Raw genomic sequence first — 12,362 nt, 5'->3', positions numbered from 1 at the left:
GCAATTCTCCTGCCTCAGCCTCCTGAGTAGCTGGGATTACAGGCACGTGCCACCATGCCCAGCTAATTTTTTGTATTTTTAGTAGAGACGGGGTTTCACCATGTTGACCAGGATGGTCTCGATCTCTTGACCTCGTGATCCACCCGCCTCGGCCTCCCAAAGTGCTGGGATTACAGGCTTGAGCCACCGCGCCCGGCCCATGCTTTTTTTTTAAAAATGGAGTCTTCCTCTCTTACCCAAGCTGGAGTGCAATGGCGTGATCTCGGCTCACCGCAACCTCCACCTTCTGCATTCAAGCCATTCTCCTGCCTCAACCCCCTGACCAGCTGGGATTACAGACGTACGCCACTGGCTGACTAATTTTTGTATTTTTAGTAGAGATGGGGTTTCACCACGTTGGACAGGCTGGTCTTGAACTACTGACCTCAGGTGATCTACTCACCTCGCCTCCCAAAGTGCTGGGATTATAGGCGTGAGCCACTGCACCCGGTCTATTCATGCTTTAAAAAGAAAAATAACCGAGTCTGGGAGAATGGGCACCAATTTGTGTATTTCTGATCACAAATTCAGCATGGCTATCTTCGAAAAGCTTTAAAATAGAGAAAAGCGCATCTTTCTAAGAACAGGAAGTGAAAATGAGAGATGGGTAAGCATTCCCAGAGATGAGGTGTTTGTCTTTTTTAATGATCAGAAACAGGTGGTAAAGCATACGGTAAGTCACCCAATTTAGCAGGATATAGGAAGACAAGTTAGGAGTCTACTGCACCAGTCCAGGCCAGAAAGATTAATTTGAATTGTAAATAAGGATAGGAACCAGAGTTAGCCACAAAAGAAGTTCCAGAAATAAAATCACTAGCACTGTGATCTGGAGGGGAAGGAAGGAGAATGGGGCCACTGATGGGATGTCTAGGTGTAGGTGACTAGCAGGCAGCTGGACTTGAGGTCTTCAGAAAGGTTGATACTAAGAGAAATACACCAGGAAAGGAAGCATGTGCTTGGTGGAGCCCTCTGCACCAGGAAAGGAAACAGATGATGCCAAAATAGGGGTGGGCTTCTATCTAAAAGGGAGGATTGGGCAGGGGAGGAGGCTGGGGGACTGGGGAGCATCACAGAAGGGCAGGGACTCAGGCCAGACAGGAAGCTCATGGCTGAGATCTCGGAAAGGGAATCATTGTAACTGTGGGTTGTTTAAAACCTGAAGTAACGGCCAGGCACAGTGACTCACACCTGTAATCCCAGCACTTTGGGAGGCCAAGGCGGGCAGATCACGAGGTCAGGAGTTTTCAACATGGTGAAACCCTTTCTCTACTAAAAATACAAAAATTAGCTGGGCATGGTGGCACACACCTGTAGTCCCAGCTACTTGGGAGGCTGAGGCAGGAGAATCTCTTGAACCTGGGAGGCAGAGGTTGCGGCGAGCCAAGATTGTGCCACTGCACTCCAGCCTGGGCAACAGAGTGAGACCCTGTCTCAAAAAATAAATAAATAAATAAATAAATTTTAAAAAACCCTGAAATCGGTGACCTGAGAAATCACCCTGAAGTTGGGTGGGCAAGGGGGTGAGGGAAGAATGGGGAGTGGCTGCTAATGGAATTGGGTTTTTTGGAGGGTGATAAAATGGAATTAGGTGGTGGTGCTGGTCGCCCAACCTTGTGAATATTCCTAAAACCCCACTGACGTGTGTACTTTAAATGGGTGGATTTTATGGTATGTGAATTATATCTCAGTTTTTTTCAAAAAACCTGAAGTTGGTCTGGGGAAAAGGATGGAGGAAGGGAAGCATGAATGTCTGTGTCCCAAAGGACAGTGGCAAGGATGGGTGAAGAGGAGCCTTGAGCCACATGCTCAGTGGTCTTGGAAAAGTGGATGTTTCTTTGAGGTCAGCATTACGTGCTCGCCTTTATGCCAGGTGCCCCACCTATGTTGCTCTGTCCCCAGGAATCCTGCAGCCTGGTAGAGCAGAGCGCTGACATCTGCGATGAAGCTTTAGGAGGGGATGGCAGTGGTGATGGCAGGAAAAGAGACTGAAACTGATTGTGGAGACATGAACCCAAGGGCTTGAGTCATCCAGCTGTTAATGTTTGGTTAACAGGCTCTTTGGTTGCAGAGCCTGGCTCCATAGACCCCAGGTGTGATTCTCCTGTCCTGCCTGCTTCCCTCTCTCAAGTCTGGCCTTCTGGTCTTCACAGGGGTGCCGTTCATCCAGGGTCATTTCTTGGGAGCCGTTAAGGGGAGAGGTTGATTAATTTCTGGGCTTGATTGTTGCCTCTGTCGGTTCCAGGTTGGGCTGGTGTACATGTTTAACCTCATCGTGGGTACGGGCGCGCTCACCATGCCCAAGGCCTTCGCCACTGCCGGGTGGCTTGTCAGCCTCGTCCTGCTGGTGTTCCTGGGCTTCATGAGGTGAGGCAGCAGGGACTTTCCCACAGGGGCTGGGAGTGCAACAGGAGGGAGTCAGCCCTGGAGGGCCGAACGTGAGGGCACTGAGGGGTGGGGAGACACCTGTCTACCCTGTCTTTAGCGTGGTGAGTCCTTCCAGGGTAGTCAGAGAGGGAGCAGTAGTCACAGAGGCCTCCTGGTGGCTGATGTTAGTGGAGCGGCGGCACAGCCCTGATCAGATAAAAACCTGGGCATCCACTAGGCTTTGGAATTTCACACGATGCTGGCCTCTTCCCCAGATTTACATCCCCTTCTATTAAATGTAGACTTTATTACCATTACCGTCAAGTTTTGCTGTCTGAGAAAATACCACCCAGCAAGGATCTAACAAACATGTAAGGTGATATGGGAAATCAGCTTGGAATTTAGAATTTGCTTAAGGTAATTCACAAAGTAGGTGATAAACACACCGTGGGCATGATCAAGTGTGGCACTTGCCTGCCGTGTACCTCCCCAGGCCTTTACCTGCTCCTTGAGCCAGGTGTGTGAGCCTCATCAGCGGATGCTTCAGGGAGGGTGGGTTCTACCTGAGGCACTTTTCGGGGATTCCCGCACACGTAGGGACTGGTCTGAAGTTGTCTGCAAGTGTCCCGGCCAGGAAGGGATTTAGGACTAGGTATTAAAGTCCTCTGTAGTTCAGGTAGGAATCCACAAGCTGCAGAAAACAGATGGGAAGGAGCACCTGGAAACACCTCTCCTGAGAGAGGCGACCCCCCTCCCCATCTGTACACCAAGCACCCTTCCAGGTACTGAGGGAGCCTCACCAACAAACATCCCTGCCTGTGCAGACTTGACTTTATTCTGTGGAGACAGACAGTGAGCAGTGAAGATAAGAAATGGGTAAATTGAAGAGCAAGCTGGAAGGCAGCGAGTGCTGTGGAAAGAGGAAGGCATAGCAGGGCGAGGGGACTAGGATGCTGGGGGAAGCAGGGTTTGGGAGGGCTGCATCTAAGTGAGGATCTGAACGGGGAGGGAGTGGGTGCTGGTGGAAGGATGAGACGGAGCTTAGTAGTTGGCGCAAACTAAGATGTACGAAAGGCTGAATGGGATAGGAAAATGCCCATGCTTTCCAGCTTCTTCATGCGTTTCTTTTGGGGAGTTTTGAGGGTGAATCTTGGGGCACTACTGGTTCATTACCTACTGTGAGCCCTGGCAGCCAAGAGCTCTGGAAGTGTGTGTCCTTACACGACTCTGCTGTCCCCTTTAAAGGACCTTCAGCACAGGCAGCCATCCAAATGAGAAGTGTTCTTTGGGGGCTCTCAGGTAGAGGGTGCCACACCCCGCTCCTTGCTCAACCCATTTGTGTTTGGACATGATCAATGAGTTGGCCTTCTGCAAGCAACCATGAGAAGCCTCTCTATGCCTTAATTAAGATTGATTTTAATTTTACTTCCAAAAAGAAGGGTAAATCCAAAGCCCTTAAAATGGTCACTTAGGCAAGATAATGAGAAACCTTTCTAGGAGGTGCTGAGGTGATTGGCATGGGGGCTTCCGAGCTGGCTGCTCCCCCAGGGTGGGAGTAGGTATGGGTTTAACTGGTTTAACCTCATCGTGGGCACAGGCGCGCTCACCATGCCCAAGGCCGTCGCCACCACAGGGCGGCTTGTCAGCCTTGTCCTAACTGGTGTGAAGCCAAGCGACTCAGCTGCCTCCCGACCTCAGAGCCGAGCAGTCAGCCCCCCAGCTGTCAACACTCAGGGAGAGGCAGGGGTGAGTCTGGTGGCAGAGCTGTCCTGGCCTCAAGAAAGCAGGAGATGAATGTTTGTTCCCCACTGTTCCACGGCAGAGATGGATTCATACCTCAGGTTTTATTAGCAGGAAGGTAGCCCACTTCTGTATCCTCCGTTAACAAAAGCATTCGTGCATTCCAGCTGTCATCTAGGTCTCTCAAGTTTCTTTAAGAGGAAAAGAAAAGATGATTTTTCCAGTCTAGTCTGACTTCTTGGCAAGCATCTGATGCCACCTCCCAATCTCCCTTTTGAATCAGGCCATAGAAGTGCAAGCTTATTTTAATATTAGCCAGATTATCTGGAAAGTAAAAAGTACTGCCAAAGAAAAAAAGGACAGATTCCGGAGCCAAGTGCCCATTTCCAGTTATCCATGCCTGCGTGTCTTCCATCCATGTATGTAATTGGGAGGTGACCGCTTGCCTCTGTCCTTGCAAGGTGAGGTGAAAACTGCCTGCTGTCCTTCCAGAAGCTGGGGGGCCCTGTGTGAACCAGCCTCCCTTCACAGAGCATCCTTTGGCGTCTGCCCACCACGGCCCCTCCTGGGTGTGCAGCTCGGCTTGTCCCAGCACCACCTCTGCCCCCAGCTCCCTCTCTTTTTTGGGTACTTTCCCTCCCATCACTTAATTCATGCCCCTCTCTCTTGTGCACTGGAAATACGTTCTCACTGTAGACAGCAACATCAAAGCACGCACACCTTTTTATGAGGTAAGGCCCATCTCTAAGGGACACCTCTCAGAAAAGAGAATGCTCCGGGCTGGTGGGTCTAGTCGTGTCTTACAATGGTGTTTCCCTTCTCTCTGTGCCTCCCCCAACCTCCCGTCTGCCTTTGGCGCTGGGCACGCGTCCCCCGCAGCTTCGTGACCACCACCTTTGTGATAGAGGCCATGGCCGCAGCCAACGCGCAGCTCCGCTGGAAGAGGATGGAGAACCACAAGGTACGTGTGTTGCCCTCATCTCCAGCCCATGCCTCTGTTCCTTTGGGTACCCAAGAGGCAGTCTCAGTAGCCTGTTCTTTTCCTCTCAGTGCGTGGCGGGCTCTCTCCACGGTGCTGCTCCTGAAACACAGTCCCCCAGCTGAAGCTTAATGGCCACCTAAAGTTAGAGTACAAATGGAGCCTCGTCCACTTTCCCGTCTCAGCCTCAGGCTCTCCTGCTCTGACGCACACCCAGCTCAGCTGTTTGGAACCTTCCTACCCAGGAACTGTGCTGTCACTTATTCCTCCATGGCTTCTAATAGGGCAGCATAGATGTGCTGAGAGCTCCCCAATCACATACAGATGCCCCACAGAAAAAAAGAACACAGGGGCCAGCACGGGGGCTCACGCCTGTAATCCTAGCACTTTGGGGGACCAAGGCGGGAGGATCACTTGAAGTCAGGAGTTCAAGATCAGCCTGGGCAACATGGTGAAACCCCGTCTCTACTAAAACTACAAAAGTTAGCCGGGAGTGATGGTGTGTGCTTGTAAACCCTGCTACTCAGGATGCTGAGGCACGAGAATTACTCGAACCTGGGAGGCAGAGGTTGCAGTGAGCTGAGATCATGCCGCTGCGCCCCAGCCTGGGTGACAGAATGAGAGTCCATCTCAAAAAAAAAAAAAGAGCCTAGGCGCGGTGGCTCACGCCTATAATCCTAGCACTTTGGGAGGCCGAGGCTGGTGAATTACCTGAGGACAGGAGTTCTAGACCAGCCTAACCAATATGATGAAACCTCGTCTCTAAAAAAAATAGACAAATTAGCTGGGCGTGGTGGTAGGTGCCTGTAATCCCAGCTACTCTGGAGGCTGAGGCAGGAGAATCGCCTGAACCCAGGAGGCGGAGGTTGCAGTGAGCCAAGATTGCGCCATTGCACTCCAGCCTGGGCAACAAGAGCAAAACTCCATCTCAAAAAAAAGAACAAAGGAAGCAGGTTCTCCATTGTCCCAGGGCTTTTCTGTAGAGTTACTTGCTCCTCTTTTTTTTCTCTCTCTCACTCTGTCAGCTAGGCTGGAGTGCAGTGTTGCAATTGCAGCTTACTGCAGCCTCGACCTCATGGACTCAGGTGGTCCTCCTTTCTCAGCCTCCCAGGTAGCTGGGACTGCAGGCGCATGACACCATACCTGGCTAACATTTTGTATTTTTTTGATGTGCTCCTTTTTTTTCCCTTGTTTTTCTCCCTCCTCCTCATCTATCCCACCACCTACCAGGAGGAGGAAGACGACGACTCCTCCACAGCCTCAGACAGTGATGTTCTCATCCGGGACAACTATGAGCGGGCAGAGAAGCGGCCCATCCTGTCTGTGCGTAAGTCTTGGGGTCCTAGCGGGCCCACACTTCCTCTGGACCACGGGGTTCCCTTTCTTCGTGGAGAGGGCCCTGGGGAGTTTCCCCACAGACTCCTCTGGCGTTTCCTGCTCTCGGATTCTGAGCCAGGCCCTGTGGTAGGGTAAAAAGAGCAACAGGGCGTCAGTCCTGGGCACAGGCCTGGCCCCTGCTGACTGGGCTACTTACTTAGATTTGCAGCTTGGTGAATTCCTTGACCTCTGTGCCTCAGTTTCCCCCCTTCTTGTTGCTGAGATGATTAAATGCCTGGTTCCGTGCCCAGTGCTCCCTGGAAGCTTGAGTAAATGTCGTTCTGTGGCATCTCTTCTTCCTCCTGCCTGTCCCTCATGTCCACACACGCCCCTGCCTTGCTGTCTCCTCCCTGGTCGCCTGGGCTGGGCTCCGACACCTGCTCTCCCTTTCACCCCAGCAGGAGTGTCTCTGAATTCCCGTTTTTTAAAAAAAAGACTGTTAAACCATTTCAAGCAGAAAACATTAGGAAAAGTTTGCTCGAGTTTGGACGCTTAGGGATTGTATGGTTTAGATGATTCAGTGAGGTCCACACCACCCTCTGAAGCTCTCCATGTGAAAAACCACTTCCTCTTCCTTGTTCTTTTGGCTCCACAGAGAGACGTGGATCTCCCAACCTGTTTGAAATCACAGACCGGGTGGAAATGGGACAAATGGCCTCCATGTTCTTCAATAAAGGTAGACGTTCTTTTGGGGGTGGGGTGTAGGGAAACGGGGAGCTGGTGCCTCCCTGCAGACGTGTGCCCTTGTAATGAGGGTTCCACCCTGACTGCCAGGCCAGGGGCAGAGCAGATGAAGGAGCTGCTTCCTCAGCACCTGAGAAGCCACCTTGCTGACCTGTTTTCCTGGATTTCTCCCTGTCTGTGGGCATTAAAAATAAAGAGGTGGCTTCTCTAGCAGAAGTCAAGAACCCAAGGCAGCTACTCCAGCAGAGGTCAGGAACACAGGCAGCTACTCCAGCAGAGGTCAGGAACCCCAGGCAGCTACTCCAGCGGAAGTCAGGGACCCCAGGCAGCTACTCCGGCAGAGGTCAGGAACCCCAGGCAACAACTCCAGCGGAAGTCAGGGACCCCAGGCAGTTACTCCAGCGGAGGTCAGGGACCCCAGGCAGCTACTCCAGCGGAAGTCAGGGACCTCAGGCAGCTACTCCAGCGGAGGTCAGGGACCCCAGGCAGCTACTCCAGCGGGGGTCAGGGACCCCAGGCAGCTACAAAAGAAGCTTTTCCTTTTCCTGCAAAAGAAGCTGATGGAGGCCAGCTGGTGATTTTGCACCTCCTGCTTGATTGCCTCTGACCTTGCCCTCTTCTGGCCGATTCTGCCTGGAATAACACCTGACAGCGATAGGCTCTGCCACACGCACGCCTGGGCCTGGCTTCCCAGTGGCCGGCAGAGGGCGCTAGGAGCCCACACCCAGACTGGCCAAGTGGACCAGGAGCCCTGGAGTGTGGTGGTGAACCTGCTCCTTCTTGGGATCTGGCTGCAGTCAAAAGAGAGCTACCCAATTCCGGGGTTGGGTTGTTGGGTGTTCCAGCGACATCTTATACCTCCATGGCAAATCTTGTTCTTTTGGAAGATGAGCTATTTAAGAGTTTAGTGGCCAGGCATGGTGGCTCATGCCTGTAATCCCAGCACTTGGGGAGGCCAAGGCAGGCAGATTTGGAGAGACCAGGAGTTGGAGACCAGCCTGGCAAACATGGTGAAACCCTGTCTCTATTAAAAATATGAAAATTAACCACGCATGGTGGTACACACCTGTGGTCCCAGCTACTCCAGAGGCTGAGGCACGAGAATCACATGAACCCGGGAGACAGAGGTTGCGGTGAGCCGAGATCACACCACTGCACTTCAGCCTGGGTGACAGAGTGAGACCTTGTCTCAAAAAAAAAAAAGAGAAAGAGAGAAGAGTTGAGTTTTTAATGTGCCCAGACCTTATTTCCCTTTCATTGAGTCAGACACATTCTCAGTTCATCCTTCCCCTCGCAACTGTCTTGGAAGATCTTCTGCCCCTTTGTCAAAGCCCATTTGTTGAATGGGCTGCCCGACCGGTTCTTTCTAGTCTTAAATGTGGCTGCACTTAACTTAGAGCTGGGGGGACTGCAGGAGCTTGAATCTCCTTGACTGCTCTTTAGGACATTAAGCATTTAGTTTGTTATTGGTGGGGCAATGTGATTATCAGCCAAAGGCTGCCCAGGGGTCCAGTTCACCCTCCCTGCGGGACTGGCCTCATGGAAGGTTTTCAGAATTCACCAAAACCAACTGGCCGGTTCAGCCCGCTTCTATGCTTCTCCTTTGTTCCATTTCCATCCTTTCCGTCTCACCAGCCTGAGCAAGCGTAAGCGTCTCCTCCTGGCAGCCACGCAAAGTCCTCTTCCAAACACAGTCTTTAAAATAAAGTGCACGCTGGAGGGAGGACGTATGCCTTTTAAACCTCCTTTCTCAAGTTCGTGTTCTGCAATCTGCCCTGATTTCTTTAAGATTCTAGGAACCAGCGGTTTTACCTTTTTTCCCCCATCACAAAGTAGACTCCTAATTTGCCTAAATCTAATAGAAAATAAAGATACTTCTCTGAGACCAGCCTCACACTTAGTGGGAGTCTCCTTCTCTACCCCAGAGTTTCTCAGGCTTAGCCCTGTTGATGTTTGGATGGGGGAGTTTCTCTTTGTGGGCCTGTTCTGTGTGTGGTAGGGTTCTGTGCCTGCCCACTAGTTGCCAGTAGCACCTCCCAGGTACGACAGTCAAAACTGTCTTCAGATGTTGTCAGATGTTCCCAGTAGAGTCTGGGAGGCAAAATCACCCCAGCTGAAAACCTCCGTTCTGCCTCATTCCTGATTCACAGACTGTCAGATTGTCATCTTCACCCTTGGTGGGGCTGTCCCCTCTGTAGGAGGCTCCCTTAGGGTCCCAGCTCATTTCTTGTAATCAGAAATGCAGGCCTAGTCATTGCTATCCTCTCAGGAAGTTCATTGATCTTCTTATTTTGTGTCTAGTAATGAAATTTATTGATCAGGGAGGGCCAATGGCAGTTTATAAACAGAGCTGATGCCAGAGTCCATTGGCAGGTGGAGGAAAGGCTGGGAGTGGGGCGGGGGACAGTGCGTCCTCTCAGAGCTGAATGCAAGCTGGAGTGCAGGCTGTACCTGGAGACTGGGCCTGAGTGACAGGCCAACCCCAAAGGCCACTAAGCTTGGACATCAGGCTAGCTCTGCCATGCCAGGGAAGGACATGCCATATTCAAAAAGCAGGCACTGAGACCCTCCTGGGTCCCCTGGAGAATCGTGTTTTCTTAGCCTTTTCCCCCCAGACTCCTAGGAACAGAGCTGACCTCACATGGCCCAGGAGTAATATGTCCTAGGCTTTCCCTTGGGGACCCTGCAGGCTCTTCTGAGCCACCAGGATTAGAAGGGAACTGTCACTTCATTTTTCTTTATGTTCTCAGAGAAGCCAGCAGCTTGAGACCAGTGACATCAAAAACGTGAGCATCAGTCTGAGCAGGGTTGGAGACGGATTGTCTGGGCAGTAACCCTTAGGTCGTAGGGCCCTGCCGCTCTTTTCAGAGCCCTTGTACCTGACCTTTCTAGCTGGAATCATTTATGGAAGATGGCCAGGTGGGATTCTTCTCCCCGTCACGGGTTAGGAGACAACTTGCTGGGGTCCTGAAACAAGTCTGATGGAATCAGGACTAGAGCCCTGTGTTCCCAACTTCTTGTTCAGCCTCCTGCTGGAGTGAGAGGGGACAAATGTGGCCTCTGCAGCGGGAGTGTCAGCGTCACACACCTTCCAGAGTCAGCGCTGTCCCTCAGGAGTGCTTCCCATAAGAAGGAAAGGGAGCCTGTCTTGAGCACCATCCCCCGCAGAACACCAGGCCATCGTGTGCTTGTGATCAGTCAGATTCAGAATGAGGCACTTGGCCTTTGGAAATCAAGGGCTTTTTACCCTTTGGATCTCAGCTTCAGAGAGCTAGGCTGTTTCCGTCAACTTCTCTTTGCTTCAGCTCTTCAGTAGCAATCTCTTGTTTTAGAGCCTGGTGTTGTTGCCTGACACCGGAGGGGGCCCCCAGCCCAGATGCACTCAGGGGTTCAGGCTCCTGACTCGGCACCCCTCCTCCTTCCCAAAGCGTGTCACAAGCATGAAGGCACATCTGGTTCCTCCCTGGCCATGCCAAGCTTCACACTCACCGTACACCTGTCTGGCTTCAAAATCTCTCTGATCCTCCCAGCCTCGCTGAGCCCTCTCAGGTGAAGTCATGAGTCGATCTATCTCCTGTCAGCATCACAGTGTAGCCAGCCAGAAAAAGAAATAGGACTTTGGGGTCATTTTCCCACTTTTTATAGAAAGTAAACAGCTTGAAGAAGTGAAAGCTATGGGAGAGGTAGAGATTTAGTCAGAAAAAAAATGCAGACATCTCTTTGTGGCTCCCTGACTGATGGCTGTGTTCCTTCCAGTGGGGGTCAACTTGTTCTATTTCTGCATCATCGTTTACCTGTATGGGGACCTCGCCATCTATGCTGCTGCCGTGCCCTTCTCCCTCATGCAGGTGACCTGGTGAGTTCCCCCCGACCCCCAGGCTGACTAGCAAAAGGGGCTTCCTCAGCCAGTCAGGGCAGAGTGTCCAGGGGACAAGCACCATGCTGAGTGACTTCATCTAGACTTGCATCTAGGGAATGCAGATGCCCAGGCCCTTTTCTGCATAGACCACAGCCAGCCGTGCTGTCTCTCCTTAGCTCATGTCACTGTCCCCTTCCCTGCCCCACTGGGCTCCCACCAAGGGCTCCTGAGTCGTTGGGAAATGGTGCTGCAGGAATAAGGAGGGTGCGTCCTCAGAGATGCATCTCGCAATGTGGTTTGTGAAAAGTCTGATTGCTGGTGCTCAGGCAGCTGTGCAGGGAGTGGCTTCTGTCTCCCTCAGCCAAGCCAAGTGGCCTCGCTGAGCCTGGGCCTGCTGTCATTCTCTTTATCAGCAGCACCACTGGCAATGACTCCTGCGGCGTGGAGGCAGATACCAAATACAACGACACTGACCAGTGCTGGGGGCCCCTGCGCCGTGTGGATGCCTACCACATCTACTTGGTGAGTGTCTGTGCCCCAGCCCAGCCTGGGCAGCTGAGGGCATCTGAAATGCCTTTACTTCCTGGTAGAACCCTTTCCCCGGAGAGGAGGGTCTACCCTTCTCCACAATCTGGCTAAGCACTGGGGCCTTGGCCCCAGGCAGAAATGGATTGCATCACTAAGAGTCTAGCCCCCGAGGCTCCTGGCAGCAGGCCTCAAAGTCAAACGTGGTTTGGAATAGGCACTCGGGTCATAGCCACCAGATTCAAGGCTGTGACTGTTGTAAACCTAGCTCAGGCTCTAGGGCCACTCTCAGCAGAGTTCTCCAAGAGTGCCAGATCTCATTTTCCAGAAACTTCCACATTTTGACCTTACTCCTGGGCAGCCCAAGAGCATGTGGTTCGATGCTGGGTCTAGCCATAAACATCCTCTCCAGATAGGAAGGATCAGCCCAGCTCTCTTCCTATCTTTCATCCTCCTTTCGTCTTCCCAGTGGACAAGAGAAGATGATGAATCTCCAGGCTCGTTCTTGATTGCTTTGTGCCATTGTGGGGGGCAGGGAGCCGAATAATATGCCAGACAGGTCCTGGATAATAAGATACAAAACCAGAGACGGTTATTTATCTCTGCCTACTCTGGGGGCGGGACTCAGAAATGTTTTTCTTTAACTGTTGCAGCATCTATTAATATTCTCTGCTTCCTCTTGGTCCTCCTCAGCCCTGACATAAATTTAGGTGTGCCAGGTGACACACAGTTTGACACGTGGCCACTTGGCTGATTTGGAGCGGGGAGGCAGGGACCAAGAGAGAGCCAAGCTTT

The 12,362-nt window shown here is 52.0% G+C and overlaps 1 protein-coding gene across 4 annotated transcripts in view; it reads left to right on the top strand.

Annotated features, from left to right (window-relative positions):
* TMEM104 (transmembrane protein 104) overlaps positions 1 to 12,362 on the top strand; it is a 61,560-nt gene that overhangs the window by 7,063 nt on the left and 42,135 nt on the right. For 2 of the 4 annotated variants that reach the window (XM_032241773.1, XM_032241774.1), the window contains exons 3-8: positions 2,282 to 2,403; positions 5,023 to 5,104; positions 6,353 to 6,449; positions 7,095 to 7,175; positions 10,940 to 11,039; positions 11,456 to 11,564. In XM_032241773.1, coding sequence (XP_032097664.1) covers positions 2,282 to 2,403; positions 5,023 to 5,104; positions 6,353 to 6,449; positions 7,095 to 7,175; positions 10,940 to 11,039; positions 11,456 to 11,564 — 591 coding nt within the window. Of the gene's footprint in view, positions 1 to 2,281; positions 2,404 to 2,678; positions 5,105 to 6,352; positions 6,450 to 7,094; positions 7,176 to 10,939; positions 11,040 to 11,455; positions 11,565 to 12,362 lie in introns of those variants that run through there. The other 2 variants (XM_032241776.1, XM_032241777.1) reach the window with 2 other exon arrangements.

Source organism: Sapajus apella, unplaced genomic scaffold, assembly GCF_009761245.1.
Source record: "Sapajus apella isolate SASKATOON/1434 unplaced genomic scaffold, GSC_monkey_1.0 scaffold48, whole genome shotgun sequence".
NCBI lineage: Eukaryota > Metazoa > Chordata > Mammalia > Primates > Cebidae > Sapajus > Sapajus apella.
The sequence above is the reverse complement of the archived record's forward strand: the minus strand, read 5'-3'. Positions and strand labels throughout refer to the sequence as shown.